Source organism: Coregonus clupeaformis, chromosome 7 (assembly GCF_020615455.1).
Source record: "Coregonus clupeaformis isolate EN_2021a chromosome 7, ASM2061545v1, whole genome shotgun sequence".
Taxonomy (NCBI): Eukaryota; Metazoa; Chordata; class Actinopteri; order Salmoniformes; family Salmonidae; genus Coregonus; species Coregonus clupeaformis.
Genome location: NC_059198.1, coordinates 56,073,904 through 56,089,761, shown reverse-complemented (window position 1 = coordinate 56,089,761; position 15,858 = coordinate 56,073,904). Strand labels below are relative to the sequence as shown.

The 15,858-nt window shown below is 47.7% G+C and overlaps 1 protein-coding gene across 1 annotated transcript in view; it reads left to right on the top strand.

Moving 5' to 3' along the window:
• The window catches only part of LOC121569960 (cysteine-rich secretory protein LCCL domain-containing 1-like), a 52,841-nt gene that overhangs the window by 28,430 nt on the left and 8,553 nt on the right, over positions 1-15,858 (top strand). Inside the window, exons 7-13 of the mRNA XM_041881326.1 lie at positions 8,263-8,323; positions 9,690-9,756; positions 9,991-10,121; positions 11,177-11,220; positions 11,326-11,398; positions 14,825-14,900; positions 15,297-15,430. Coding sequence (XP_041737260.1) covers positions 8,263-8,323; positions 9,690-9,756; positions 9,991-10,121; positions 11,177-11,220; positions 11,326-11,398; positions 14,825-14,900; positions 15,297-15,430 — 586 coding nt within the window. The remainder of the gene's footprint in view (positions 1-8,262; positions 8,324-9,689; positions 9,757-9,990; positions 10,122-11,176; positions 11,221-11,325; positions 11,399-14,824; positions 14,901-15,296; positions 15,431-15,858) is intronic.

Below are 15,858 nucleotides of genomic sequence, written 5' to 3'. Positions count from 1 at the left end.
AGGGGAGGGAGGGTGGGAGGAGGAGTGCAGGGGGTAGGGAGGGTGGGAGGAGGAGTGCAGGGGGTAGGGAGGGTGGGAGGAGGAGTGCAGGGGAGGGAGGGTGGGAGGAGGAGTGCAGGGGTAGGGAGGGTGGGAGGAGGAGTGCAGGGGGTAGGGAGGGTGGGAGGAGGAGTGCAGGGGAGGGAGGGTGGGAGGAGGAGTGCAGGGGAGGGAGGGTGGGAGGAGGAGTGCAGGGGTAGGGAGGGTGGGAGGAGGAGTGCAGGGGGAGGGAGGGTGGGAGGAGGAGTGCAGGGGAAGGGAGGGTGGGAGGAGGAGTGCAGGGGTAGGGAGGGTGGGAGGAGGAGTGCAGGGGTAGGGAGGGTGGGAGGAGGAGTGCAGGGGAGGGGAGGGTGGGAGGAGGAGTGCAGGGGTAGGGAGGGTGGGAGGAGGAGTGCAGGGGAGGGAGGGTGGGAGGAGGAGTGCAGGGGGAGGGAGGGTGGGAGGAGGAGTGCAGGGGTAGGGAGGGTGGGAGGAGGAGTGCAGGGGGAGGGAGGGTGGGAGGAGGAGTGCAGGGTAGGGAGGGTGGGAGGAGGAGTGCAGGGGTAGGGAGGGTGGGAGGAGGAGTGCAGGGGTAGGGAGGGTGGGAGGAGGAGTGCAGGGGAGGGAGGGTGGGAGGAGGAGTGCAGGGGGTAGGGAGGGTGGGAGGAGGAGTGCAGGGGTAGGGAGGGTGGGAGGAGGGAGTGCAGGGGAGGGAGGGTGGGAGGAGGAGTGCAGGGGTAGGGAGGGTGGGAGGAGGAGTGCAGGGGAGGGAGGGTGGGAGGAGGAGTGCAGGGGTAGGGAGGGTGGGAGGAGGAGTGCAGGGGAGGGAGGGTGGGAGGAGGAGTGCAGGGGAGGGAGGGTGGGAGGAGGAGTGCAGGGGTAGGGAGGGTGGGAGGAGGAGTTTCAAACCGAGGCTATGGAACTGTGTGACAGAGACACAGGGGGAGGCAAGCGAGGGCTCTAGTGCGTTTCAGAAGGCGAGGACTCCATGCCCCTCTGCCAGGCCTCCAATGTGCATTCACCAACGAGCTACAACTTCTGATAAGGACAAAAAAGGACTCTGTCATCTCTGCTTTCTATTTTATGGAGTCTTGGTGAAATGCCTCTATTCCTGATGCCGCTGTGGATCTAGCCGGCTTCCAGCTGAACCGGGCCGATGGTGTCCTGGCTTCCAGCCGTACTGGGCTGATGGTGTCCCGGCTTCCAGCTGTACTGGGCTGATGTTGACCCGGATCCAACTGTACTGGGCTGATGGGGTCCTGGCTTCCAGCTGTACTGGGCTGATGGGGTCCCGGCTTCCAGCTGTACTGGGCTGAAGGGGTCCCGGAACAGTCCAATAAATCCAAAGGAGGTGGTGTTTCTACCAGTGGAGGCTCCTCAGAGGAGGAACGGGAGGACCATCCTCCTCAGTGAATTTCATTTTTAGATAAAACTATACTAAATATATTCATGTCACCAAATAATTGATTAAAACACACTGTTTTGCAATGAAGGTCTACAGTAGCCTAAACAGCAGTCTCTGGGGCAGCACCATGGTGTAGCTGGAGGACAGCTAGTTTGCGTCCACTTCTGGGTACATTGACTTCAATAGAAAGACCTCAAAGACCTCTTCATCACGGTTGACAACTCCACAGTGTCACCCTCCCAGAGTGCAAAGAACCTTGGCGTGACCCTGGACAACACCCTGTCGTTCTCTGCAAACATCAAAGCAGTGACCTGCTCCTGCAGGTTCATGCTCTACAACATCCGTAGAGTACGACTCTACCTCACAAAGGAAGCGGCGCAGATCCTAATCCAGGCACTTGTCCTCTCCCGTCTGGACTACTGCAACTCACTGTTGGCTGGGCTCCCCGCTTGTGACATCAAACCCCTGAAGCTTATCTATAACGCAGCAGCCCATCTGGTTTTCAACCTTCCCAAGTTCTCTCATGTCACCCCGCTCCTACCCACACTCCACTGGCTTCCAGTTGAAGCTCGCATCTGCTACAAGACCATGGTTCTAACCTATGGAACAGCAAGAGGAACTGCCACTCCCTACCTTCAGGCTATGCTCAAACACTACACCCCAACCCGAGTACTCCGTTCTGTCACCTCAGGTCTCTTGCCCCTCCAACCCCTACGGGAGGGCAGCTCCCGCTCAGCCCAGTCCAAGCTCTTCTCTGTCCTGGCACCCCAATGGTGGAAAAACAGCTTCCCCCTGAAGCTAGGACAGCAGAGTACCTGCCCATCTTCCGAAAACACCTGAAACCCTACCTCTTCAAACAGTATTTTAAATAATCCTCCTCCTCACCTAAAACCGACATAAAAAAGCCAGACTACGGTTTACAACTGCACATGGGGACAAAGATCGTACTTTTTGGAGAAATGTCCTCTGGTCTGACGAAACAAAAATAGAACTGTTTGGCCATAATGACCATCGTTATGTTTGGAGGAAAAAGGGGGACGCTTGCAAGCCGAAGAACAAATGTGAACGAAGTGCAAATAGTCTGGGTAGCCATGATTAGCTGTTCAGGAGTCTTATGGCTTGGGGGTAGAAGCTGTTGAGAAGCCTTTTGGACCTAGACTTGGCGCTCCGGTACCGCTTGCCGTGCGGTATCAGAGAGAACAGTCTATGATTAGGGTGGCTTGAGTCTTTGACAATTTTTAGGGCCTTCCTCTGACACCGCCTGGTATAGAGGTCCTGGATGGCAGGAAGCTTGACCCCAGTGATGTACTGGGCCGTACACACTACCCTCTGTGGTGCCTTGCGGTCGAAGGCCGAGCAGTTGCCATTCCAGGCGGTGATGCAACCAGTCAGGATGCTCTCGATGGTGCAGCTGTATAACTTTTTGAGGATCTGAGGACCCATGCCAAATCTTATCAGTCTCCTGAGGGGGAATAGGTTTTGTCGTGCCTTCTTCACGACTGTCTTGCTGTGTTTGGACCATGATAGTTCATTGGTGATGTGGACACCAAGGAACTTGAAGCTCTCAACCTGTTCCACTACAGCCCCGTCGATGAGAATGGGGGCATGCTCAGTCCTCTTTTTTGTCCTGTAGTCCACAATCATCTCCTTTGTCTTGATAACGTTGAGGGAGAGGTTGTTATCCTGGCATCTCATCGTTGTCGGTGATCAGGCCTACCACTGTTGGGTCGTCTGCAAACTTCATGATGGTGTTGGAGTCGTGCCTGACCATGCAGTCATGAGTGAACAGGGAATACAGGAGGGGACTGAGCACGCACCCCTGAGGGGCCCCCGTGTTGAGGATCAGCGTGGCAGACGTATTGTTACCTACCCTTACCACCTGGGGGTGGCCCGTCAGGAAGTCCAGGATCCAGTTGCAGAAGGAGGTGTTTAGTTCCAGGATCCTTAGCTTAGTGATGAGCTTTGAGGGCACTATGGTGTTGAACACTGAGCTGTAGTCAATGAATAGCATTCTCACATAGGTGTTCCTCTTGTCCATGTGGGAAAGGGCAGTGTGGAGTGCAATAGAGATTGCATCATCTGTGGATCTGTTGGGGCAGTATGCAACTTAGAGTGGGTCTAGGGTTTCTGGGATAATGGTGTTGATGTGAGCCATGACCAGCCTTTCAAAGCATTTCATGGCTACAGACGTGAGTGCTATGGGTCGGTAGTCATTTAGGCAGGTTATCTTAGTGTCCTTGGGCACAGGGACTATGGTGGTCTGCTTGAAACATGTTGGTATTACAGACTCAGTCAGGGACATGTTGAAAATGTCAGTGAAGACACTTGCCAGTTGGTCAGCACATGCTCGGAGTACACATCCTGGTAATCCGTCTTGCCCTGCGGCCTTGTGAATGTTGACCTGCTTAAAAGTCTTACTCACATCGGCTACGGAGAGCGTGATCACATCGTCATCCGGAACAGCTGATGCTCTCATGCATGCTTCAGTGTTGCTTGCCTCGAAGCAAGCATAGAAGTGATTTAATTCGTCTGGTAAGCTTGTGTCACTGGGCAGTTTGCGGCTGTGCTTCCCTTTGTAGTCTGTAATAGTTTTCAAGCCCTGCCACATCCGACGAGAGTCAGAGCTGTGCAGTACGATTATCAAACGTATACCCACTGTAAATCAACCGTATACCTACTGTATATCAACCGTATACCCACTGTACATCAACCGTATAACTACTGTATATCAAACGTATACCTACTGTATATCAACCGTATACCCACTATATATCAACCGTATACCCACTGTATATCAACCGTATACCTACTGCATATCAACCGTAAACCTACTGCATATCAACCGTATACCTACTGCATATCAACCGTATACCTACTGTATATCAACCGTATACCCACTGTATATCAACCATATACCTACTGCATATCAACCGTAAACCTACTGCATATCAACCGTATACCTACTGCATATCAACCGTATACCTACTGTATATCAACCGTATACCTACTGTATATCAACCGTATACCCACTATATATCAACCGTATACCCACTGTATATCAACCGTATACCTACTGCATATCAACCGTAAACCTACTGCATATCAACCGTATACCTACTGCATATCAACCGTATACCTACTGTATATCAACCGTATACCCACTGTATATCAACCATATACCTACTGCATATCAACCGTAAACCTACTGCATATCAACCGTATACCTACTGCATATCAACCGTATACCTACTGTATATCAACCGTATACCTACTGTATATCAACCGTATACCCACTGTATATCAACCGTATACCTACTGCATTTCAACCGTATACCTACTGCATATCAACCGTATACCTACTGCATATCAACCGTAAACCTACTGTACATTTGTATATCTGCTCATGTTCTTACAGCTCTGTGCTCACTCTCCCTAGTCGTATAAAATGTATATAAACGTTGTTTAAACTCTGTGGTCTGTATTCTGTCTCTAAATGTTGTGTATTACTAGCAGGACCATATCACCAAATAAAATTGTACTTGACAAATAAAGGTGATTCTGATTCTGAAAGGGCAGATTTGGGACGCGCACAGGAAATCCATCCAAAACCCTACCCATTCATGTCCTGCCGTAAACATTCCCGGTTGCTAGCTAGATGGAGCTCGCAGAGGATATTTCAATGAGTGAATTTCAAAGGAGTAGTGAGTAGTTTGCATGCGCCATGACGTTAGCGTTACAAGCTTACAGCCACTGACTAGCTGTGGCAAAAATGTGCCTAGCTATCTGTGTCTGCAATGTGTCTGCCTCTGTCATGTTTCAGAGGGAATTGATATCAAGCCCCGCCTACCTAAACTTGTGATTTGTTGGGAAAGTTGTCTGTCTGAAGAGCACCCTCCCCCGAATTGGCCAAGAAAATGGAAAGTGATTCCCATACCTAGTGCTGTTGCCCTAGGTGATTCCCATACCTAGTGCTGTTGCCCTAGGTGATTCCCATACCTAGTGCTGTTGCCCTAGGTGATTCCCATACCTAGTGCTGTTGCCCTAGGTGATTCCCATACCTAGTGCTGTTGCCCTAGGTGATTCCCATACCTAGTGCTGTTGCCCTAGGTGATTCCCATACCTAGTGCTGTTGCCCTAGGTGATTCCCATACCTAGTGCTGTTGCCCTAGGTGATTCCCATACCTAGTGCTATTGCCCTAGGTGATTCCCATACCTAGTGCTATTGCCCTAGGTGATTCCCATACCTAGTGCTATTGCCCCTAGGTGATTCCCATACCTAGTGCTGTTGCCCTAGGTGATTCCCATACCTAGTGCTGTTGCCCTAGGTGATTCCCATACCTAGTGCTATTGCCCTAGGTGATTCCCATACCTAGTGCTGTTGCCCTAGGTGATTCCCATACCTAGTGCTATTGCCCTAGGTGATTCCCATACCTAGTGCTGTTGCCCTAGGTGATTCCCATACCTAGTGCTGTTGCCCTAGGTGATTCCCATACCTAGTGCTGTTGCCCTAGGTGATTCCCATACCTAGTGCTATTGCCCTAGGTGATTCCCATACCTAGTGCTGTTGCCCTAGGTGATTCCCATACCTAGTGCTGTTGCCCTAGGTGATTCCCATACCTAGTGCTGTTGCCCTAGGTGATTCCCATACCTAGTGCTGTTGCCCTAGGTGATTCCCATACCTAGTGCTGTTGCCCTAGGTGATTCCCATACCTAGTGCTATTGCCCTAGGTGATTCCCATACCTAGTGCTGTTGCCCTAGGTGATTCCCATACCTAGTGCTGTTGCCCTAGGTGATTCCCATACCTAGTGCTGTTGCCCTAGGTGATTCCCATACCTAGTGCTATTGCCCTAGGTGATTCCCATACCTAGTGCTGTTGCCCTAGGTGATTCCCATACCTAGTGCTGTTGCCCTGGGTGATTCCCATACCTAGTGCTGTTGCCCTGGGTGATTCCCATACCTAGTGCTGTTGCCCTAGGTGATTCCCATACCTAGTGCTGTTGCCCTAGGTGATTCCCATACCTAGTGCTGTTGCCCTGGGTGATTCCCATACCTAGTGCTGTTGCCCTGGGTGATTCCCATACCTAGTGCTGTTGCCCTAGGTGATTCCCATACCTAGTGCTGTTGCCCTGGGTGATTCCCATACCTAGTGCTGTTGCCCTGGGTGATTCCCATACCTAGTGCTGTTGCCCTGGGTGATTCCCATACCTAGTGCTGTTGCCCTGGGTGATTCCCATACCTAGTGCTGTTGCCCTAGGTGATTCCCATACCTAGTGCTGTTGCCCTAGGTGATTCCCATACCTAGTGCTGTTGCCCTGGGTGATTCCCATACCTAGTGCTGTTGCCCTGGGTGATTCCCATACCTAGTGCTGTTGCCCTAGGTGATTCCCATACCTAGTGCTGTTGCCCTAGGTGATTCCCATACCTAGTGCTGTTGCCCTGGGTGATTCCCATACCTAGTGCTGTTGCCCTAGGTGATTCCCATACCTAGTGCTATTGCCCTAGGTGATTCCCATACCTAGTGCTGTTGCCCTAGGTGATTCCCATACCTAGTGCTGTTGCCCTAGGTGATTCCCATACCTAGTGCTGTTGCCCTGGGTGATTCCCATACCTAGTGCTGTTGCCCTAGGTGATTCCCATACCTAGTGCTATTGCCCTAGGTGATTCCCATACCTAGTGCTGTTGCCCTAGGTGATTCCCATACCTAGTGCTGTTGCCCTGGGTGATTCCCATACCTAGTGCTGTTGCCCTAGGTGATTCCCATACCTAGTGCTGTTGCCCTGGGTGATTCCCATACCTAGTGCTGTTGCCCTGGGTGATTCCCATACCTAGTGCTGTTGCCCTAGGTGATTCCCATACCTAGTGCTGTTGCCCTAGGTGATTCCCATACCTAGTGCTGTTGCCCTAGGTGATTCCCATACCTAGTGCTGTTGCCCTGGGTGATTCCCATACCTAGTGCTGTTGCCCTGGGTGATTCCCATACCTAGTGCTGTTGCCCTGGGTGATTCCCATACCTAGTGCTGTTGCCCTGGGTGATTCCCATACCTAGTGCTGTTGCCCTGGGTGATTCCCATACCTAGTGCTGGTCTGGGATTTCCGAGACTACCTAGACACTGATCTTGGGTCAGTTTAGCATTTCCCCCTAATAGTTATGGTTATGATTGGGGGAGGGGAAGCAGATCCTAGATCTGTACCCAGGGGAACTTCACCTCGTGGGCATAGCAACCCCTCACTAGCCTACATGTTGTCTCCTGTAGTACTGGTTCTTTAACACACAGACAGGCAGATTAAAGCATTGTGTGTGTTCTGTGTTTGCTACAGATGTTAATAGCTCTAGTTAGCTCGACAGTTCAGCGTGTGTTCTGTGTGCTACAGATGCGAATAGCTAGTTAGCTCGACAGTTCAGCGTGTGTTCTGTGTGCTACAGACGTGAATAGCTAGTTAGCTCGACAGTTCAGTGTGTGTTCTGTGTGCTACAGACGTTAATAGCTCTAGTTAGCTTGACAGTTCAGTGTGTGTTCTGTGTGCTACAGATGCGAATAGCTAGTTAGCTCGACAGTTCAGCGTGTGTTCTGTGTGCTACAGACGTGAATAGCTAGTTAGCTCGACAGTTCAGTGTGTGTTCTGTGTGCTACAGACGTGAATAGCTAGTTAGCTTGACAGTTCAGTGTGTGTTCTGTGTGCTACAGATGCGAATAGCTAGTTAGCTCGACAGCTCAGCATGTGTTCTGTGTGCTACAGATGCGAATAGCTAGTTAGCTCGACAGTTCAGCGTGTCTTCTGTGTGCTACAGACGTGAATAGCTAGTTAGCTTGACAGCTGTGTGTGTTCTGTGTTGCAGCTCAGCTTGTGACCTGTGACACTAAGCTACGAGATCAGTGCAAAGGAACCACGTGCAACAGGTAAAGAAAAAAACACAACCACACACACACACACACACACACATCGTCTCAAATCAGCTGTCCCTGTCTGTGTTACCACTGAGAAATAAAGGCCCATTAAGTGATTGAAGAGCTCCCCATCCAACCCCTTCACAGAGGACACAATGCCTCCCTGATAGACTGGTCCCCTTCACAGAGAACACAATGCCTCCCTGATAGACTGGTCACCTTCACAGAGAACACAATGCCTCCCTGATTGACTGGTCACCTTAACAGAGAACACAATGCCTCCCTGATAGACTGGTCACCTTCACAGAGAACACGATGCCTCCCTGATAGACTGGTCCCCTTCACAGAGGACACGATGCCTCCCTGATAGACTGGTCCCCTTCACAGAGAACACAATGCCTCCCTGATAGACTGGTCACCTTCACAGAGAACACAATGCCTCCCTGATTGACTGGTCACCTTAACAGAGAACACAATGCCTCCCTGATAGACTGGTCACCTTCACAGAGAACACAATGCCTCCCTGATAGACTGGTCACCTTCACAGAGAACACAATGCCTCCATGATAGACTGGGCCCCTTCACAGAGAACACAATGCCTCCCTGATAGACTGGGCCCCTTAACAGAGAACACAATGGCCTCCCTGATAGACTGGTCACCTTCACAGAGAACACAATGCCTCCCTGATAGACTGGTCACCTTCACAGAGAACACAATGCCTCCATGATAGACTGGGCCCCTTCACAGAGAACACAATGCCTCCCTGATAGACTGGGCCCCTTAACAGAGAACACAATGGCCTCCCTGATAGACTGGGCCCCTTCACAGAGAACACAATGCCTCCATGATAGACTGGGCCCCTTCACAGAGAACACAATGCCTCCATGATAGACTGGGCCCCTTCACAGAGAACACAATGCCTCCATGATAGACTGGGCCCCTTCACAGAGAACACAATGCCTCCCTGATAGACTGGTCCCCTTCACAGAGGACACGATGCCTCCCTGATAGACTGGTACCCTTCACAGAGGACACAATGCCTCCCTGATAGACTGGTCACCTTCACAGAGAACACAATGGCCTCCCTGATAGACTGGCTGAATCCTTTGACTGCTTCCTTCTTCACCATAGAAATAGCATTAATAGAACAGACGCTTTCAAGTTCCTATTCAAGTCAAACTTCTGCAGGGTTGGCATCAATTCGAATAGAAGTCAGTCACTTCAGGAAGTACACTGAAATTCTAATTCAATCATTTTAAAAAAGGGCTTTTATTTTCAATGACTTCTCAATAAACCAAAAATGTACTTAAATAGAAATTGACCCCAACCCTAATGCTCTGTGATGGGTGGTGATTACATTATCTATGTTCTCCCCAGGTACGAGTGTCCTGCCGGCTGTCTAGACTCCACAGGGAAGGTGGTTGGGACAGTACACTATGAGATGGTGATTACATTCTCATACATTATCAAGCTGTGTCCCAAATTACACCCTACTGCCTATGGGCCCTGGTCAAAAGTACTGTAGGGAACATGGTGCCATTTGGGACATAGCCTAAGTCTTATACTGAATAGGTTAATCAAAATGCAGATAGAAAATACTTAGCTAATGCATTGTAAATAAAGCTGCATAATGAATTTGAATATACAATGTACTAACTTTACACTGTAAACTTTACAGCAGTCCAGTATCTGCCGTGCTGGCATCCACTCTGGAGTGGTAGATAAGGATGGAGGATGGCTGGACGTCACCAGACAAGGCAGGAAGGACTTCTTCATCAAGTCCAACAAGAATGGAATTCAGTCTCTAGGGTATGGAAGCGTAATCTATCTTGCAAAACACCATCTCTTTGCCCATCATATCTCGTTGCCCTCTTGACAACCACTGACAAAAAGCTAGCAGTTCGATGGCGCGGGACGGGTGAAGCCATTTCAAACTGAGGACTGGTTACACATCAGCTGAGGGGAGGACGGCAAATAATAATGAATGGAACGGAGCCAATGGAATGGCATCAAACAAATGGAAACCATGTGTTTGGTGTATTTGATACCATTACACACATTCCGCTCCAGCCATTACCACAAGCTGGCACACACCCAGATATGCTTGTAGAGGTGCTGAATAGCGGAGGGTAAACTGTAGAAAAAATAATGTACGAAAGTTGGACTCTATACATGCTCCCGAGTGGCGCAGTGGTCTAAGGCATTGCATCGCAGTGCTAACTGTGCCGCTAGAGATCCTGGTTTGAATCCAGGCTCTGTCGTAGCCGGCCGCGACCGGGAGACCCATGGGGCGGCGCACAATTGGCCAAGTGTCGTCCAGGGTAAGGGAGGGAATGGCCGGCAGGGATGTAGAGCATGGTGTTTGCAACACCAGGGTTGTGGGTTTGATTCCCACGGGGGGGGGGCAGTATGAGAAATAGTGTATGCACTCACTAACTGTAAGTCGCTCTGGATAAGAGTGTCTGCTAAAATGACTAAAAATGTAAAATGCAGTAGGGTTGAAAACGTTCAATCAATTCCCTGGTTTTCCTGGAACTGTAAAACTTCTTAGGTCAGTGGACATGTGTGGGATACTCAGGGCTGGTCTTAAGCTTTTGGCTGGATGCTTTTTTATTATTTTGGAGTATTTCTGCTCTGTTGAAAAATAACGTTTTATCTTAAGTGGGGCTTCCTGTCTGGAGAAAGAGTGAACAGAGGAATAAAAATGTGTAGGGATGCAAAACTCTGGTGATTTACCCAGAATTCCAAAGTTTTACAGAAAACCTGGACGGAGGATTACGGATTTCTTTCTGATTCTGGGAAACGTCCAACCAGGATCCTGGGAATTTTGGAATCCTAAGATTGTGTGTTCTTGACATTTACAGGAAGTATCAGAGCGCCAACGCTTTCATCATCTCCAAAGTAACAGGTCAGTACAATACAACAACCATGGAATTAACTGAATTAGATGTATTATGTTATGTCCTGTTGAGATCTCTTTGGGCCTAATAGTAGCCTTCTTCCTACCTTCCAGTGAAAGCTATCACCTGTGAGACCACGGTGGCTCAGATGTGTTCATATCAAAAACTTGTAAAGCACTGTCCAAGGTACGACCATGACACTCTCTCTCTCTCTCTCTCTCTCTCTCTCTCTGTCTCTGATGCTCTCTGTCTCTGATGCTCTCTGTCTCTGATGCTCTCTCTCTGTCTCTGATGCTCTCTGTCTCTGATGCTCTCTCTCTCTCTCTCTCTCTGTCTCTGATGCTCTCTCTCTCTCTCTCTCTGTCTCTGATGCTCTCTCTCTCTCTCTCTCTCTCTCTCTCTCCCTCTCTCTCTCTCTCTCTCTCTCTCTCTCTCTCTCTCTCTCTCTCCTCTCTCTCTCTCTCTCTCTCTCTCTCTCTCTCTCTGTCTCCCTGTCTCTGATGCTCTCTCTCTCTCTGTCTGTCAATTCAATATGAAGGGGCTTTACTGGCATGGGAAACGGGTTTACATAGCAAAGCAAGTGAAATAAAAACAGATAAGTATTGGTGGTATTTACAATGTTGTTTGTGCTCAACTGGTTGCCCTTTTCGAATGGCAATGGGCCACAAATCTTGCTGCTGTGATTGCACATTGTGGTATTTCGCCTAACAGATATGGAGTTTATCGATGTTTAATTTGTTTAAAAATTATTTGTGGGTCTGTGTGATCTGAGGGAAAAATATATCTCTAAGTTGGTCATACATTTGGCAGGTGGTTAAGAAGTGCAGCTCAGTTTCCACCTAATTTTGTTGCTCTGAAATGCAAGGCTATTCTCACTGAGTCTGTACATAGTCAAAGATTTTCTTAATTTTAGGTCAGTCACAGTGGTCAGGTATTCTGCCACTGTGTACTCTCTGTTTAGGGCCAGATACCATTCCAATTTGCTTAGCTTTTTGGTTAATTCTTTCCACTGTGTCAAATAGTTATATTTTTGCTTTCTCATAATTTAGTCTATTTGTGTTACTGGCCTGGGGCTCTGTTTGTGTTTGTGAACCAGCTGGCTGAGGGGTTGCTTCTCTAGTTTCATCTCTCTGTAGGTGTGGGCTCTGTGATAGAATGTGTGGGCATCGCTTCGTTTTAGGTGGTTGTAGAATTTTCTTTATTTTGAAAACTAGCGGGTATAGTCCTAATTCTGCTCTGCATGCATTGTTTGGGATTTTGCGTTGTACGCAAAGTACATTTTTACAGAATTCTTGTGAATGATTGGTTGGTGAGTGGAATCCATACCTCACAACCATAAAGAGCAATGGGTTCTATAAATTATTGAAGTATTTTTAGCCAGATCCTAATTGGGATGTCGAGTTTTAAAGCACCAGATCATCAGCAAACAGTGTACATTTGATTTCCGAGTCCAGTGGGGTGAGGCTGGGTGCTGCAGACTGTTCTTGTGCCCTCGCCAGTTCATTGATATACATTTTGAAGAGGGTGGGGCTTAAGCGACATCCCTGTCTCACCCCACTGCCCTGATGAAAATAAATCTGTGTGTTTATTGCCAATTGTAACTGCACACTTGTTGTGTGTGTACATTGATTTTGTGAAGTCATACGCTTTCCTTTAATTTGTATAGCAGACCCTCATGCCAAATTGAGTCAAAACTTATTTGAAATCAACAAAGCATGAGAAGACTTTGCTTTGGTTTTGTTTAGTTTGTTTGTCAATAAGGGTGTGCAGGGTGAATACGTGGTCTGTCGTACAGTATTTTGGTATGAAGCCAATTTGACATTTGCTCAGCACATTTTTTTCACTGAGGAAATGTTGGAGTCTGCTGATTTTTCAAAGATTGCTGTTGACACTGATTGGGATCAAATTTGTGGATTGGGCGTGACCAGACCTTGGTTCCAAATGTTGGGGAAGATCCCAGAGCTGAGGATGATAATGTTAAAGAGTTTAAAAATAGCCAATTCAAATTTGTGGTCTGTATATTTTATCATTGTGTTTAGTATACCATCAACACCACAGGACTTTTTGGGTTGGAGGGGTTTGTATTTTGTCATGTAGCTCATCCAATGAAATTGGAGAATCTGGTTGTCTTTAATAACTAACTCTAAGTTTTGTAAATTATCATGTTTTTAATCTTGGTTCTTTGTTATATGGCCGAAAAGGTTGGAGAAGTGGTTTATCCATTAATCTCCATTTTTGGATAGATAGCTCTTTGTGTTGTTGTTTGTTTAGTGTGTTCCAATTTTCCCAGAAGTGATTAGATTCAATCACATTGAGATACTGTTCCTTTTCTCTTAGTGTATCTCTGTACTGTTTCAATGTTTCCCCATAGTGAAGGCGTAGGTTCTGGTTTTCTGAGTCTCTGTGATTTTGTTTGGAAAGGTTTCTCAATTTCTTTTCTAAGGTGTTTGCATTCATGTTGTTAGTTTTCTTAGGTTTACTGCTTGAATTAATATTTGATACGTTAGCCGATATTGCTAGTCCATATATGTATATATTCTTAAATTCCATTCCTTTCTTAGATTTGTGTGTATTGGGTATATGTTGTGAAATTGTTAGATATTACTTGTTAGATATTACTGCACTGTCGGAGCTAGAAGCACAAGCATTTCGCTACACCCGCAATAACATCTGCTAAACACGTGTATGTGACAGATAATATATGATTTGATTTGATTTGATAGGGCAAATATACTGTTCGTGCTTCCTACTTCTAAGTTTACACCTTCACTATTGCAGTGAAATGATTTGTCCAGGAAGTTGTCTAGGAGGGATTGGATTTGTTGTTGGCCAATAGTTTTTTGGTACGTTTCTACAGTACCCTCCTTCCATATAGAGCATTTCTTAACAGCATGCAGTTTGTTCGGCTTTGATGCTTAATGGTTGAGTATTGCTCTGTTCACGAACATTTTGATTTTGCTGTTGTCTGATAGGGGTGTCAGTAGGCTGACTGTGAACGCCCTGAGAGACTCTGGGTTGATGTCGGTGATAAAGTAGTCTACAGTGCTACTGTCAAGGGATGAGCTATAGGTGTACCTACCGTAGGAGTCCCCTCGAAGCCTACCATTGACTATGTACAGACCCAGTGTAAGACAGAGCTGCAGGAGTTGTGACCTGTTTTTGTTGGTTGTTTTGTCGTAGTTGTGCCTAGGGGGGCATATTTGGGAAGGGAATGCTGTCAACTCCAGGTAGGTGTCTGTCCCCCTGTGTGCTGAGAGTGTCAGGTTCTTGTCCAGTTCTGGCGTTTAGGTCCCCACAGACTAGTACATGTCCCTGGGCTTGGAAATGGTTGATCTCCCCCTCTAGGATGGAGAAGATATCTTCATTAAAGGATGTGGATTGTATAGGGGGGATATACAGTAGGTAGCACACAGGAAGACATTATTTTCTGTTGAGATAATTTCCTCATTTATTTCTATGGTCTGATCTGAGGGGACCTATATAGGTTGTGGGCATGGTCGCTCCGAGGCTCTCTCTCTTTCATCTACCCCCCTCCATCTCTCAACACTACCCCTTTATACAGCAAATAAGATTGTTTACACATTAAACTACAATGATCCTGTTTGTGTTCAGGTTATATTGCCCCCGGAACTGCATGGAAGAGAACCCTAACATATCACGGGTCATCGGAACCAGAATCTATTCAGATGTAAGTGACTCAGCTCAAAGGCAAATCTGGTGTGTTCTTAGAATCTCTGATGTTTCATGATGTGAAATCTCTATCTCTGTGTTCTCTCTCTCTCTCTCTCTCTCTCTCTCTCTCTCTCTCTCTCTCTCTCTCTCTCTCTCTCTCTCTCTCTCTCTCTCTCTCTCTCTCTCTCTCTCTCTCTCTCTCTCTCTCTCTATTTTTTACTTCTCTTTCTTTCTCTCTCTCTGGTCTCTCTCTTTGGTCTCTCTGGTCTCTCTTGTCTCTCTCTATATCTGTCTGTCTGTCCCCCTCTCTATATCTGTCTGTCTGTCCTCCTCTATGTATCTCGACCTCTCTTCCCCCTCCCCTCTCTCTCCATCTTTTCCTTTCTCCATCACTCTCTCTCTCTCTTTCCAGAGGTCCAGTATATGCCGGGCAGCGGTCCACGCAGGGGTGCTTCAGAACGATGTGGGTGGCTACATCGATGTGATGCCAGTAGACAAGCGTAAACAGTACATTGCCTCGTACCAAAACGGCATTACTTCCGAGAGGTACGGACCGACCCATGGCTGTGTGGAGCTTATCCCACACTGTGGTCACTAATCTCAGCCTAGCACACACCGGCACAGGTTAAACCCACAGTCTGCATCTCAAACGGCACCCTATTTCCTATGTAGTGGACTACTTTAGACCAGGGCCCATAATGCTATAATATGGTGCTATTTGGAACACAACCAAATACTGTACAGTAAGTCTCCTATTGTTTTTATGTCATTATATGGAAGACACTGGAGAGAGAGAGAGAGAGAGAGAGAAAGAAATGCCTGAATAAAAATAAGGAAATATTATTTTAATGAAAGTAGGAAATGTAATGATAACATGTTGTGATGCCATAAGATAGATAGAGCATGAACACATGGTGGGATATAAATGGAGAGTCTGTCTGACAGACTGACAGACTGACAGACTGACAGACTGA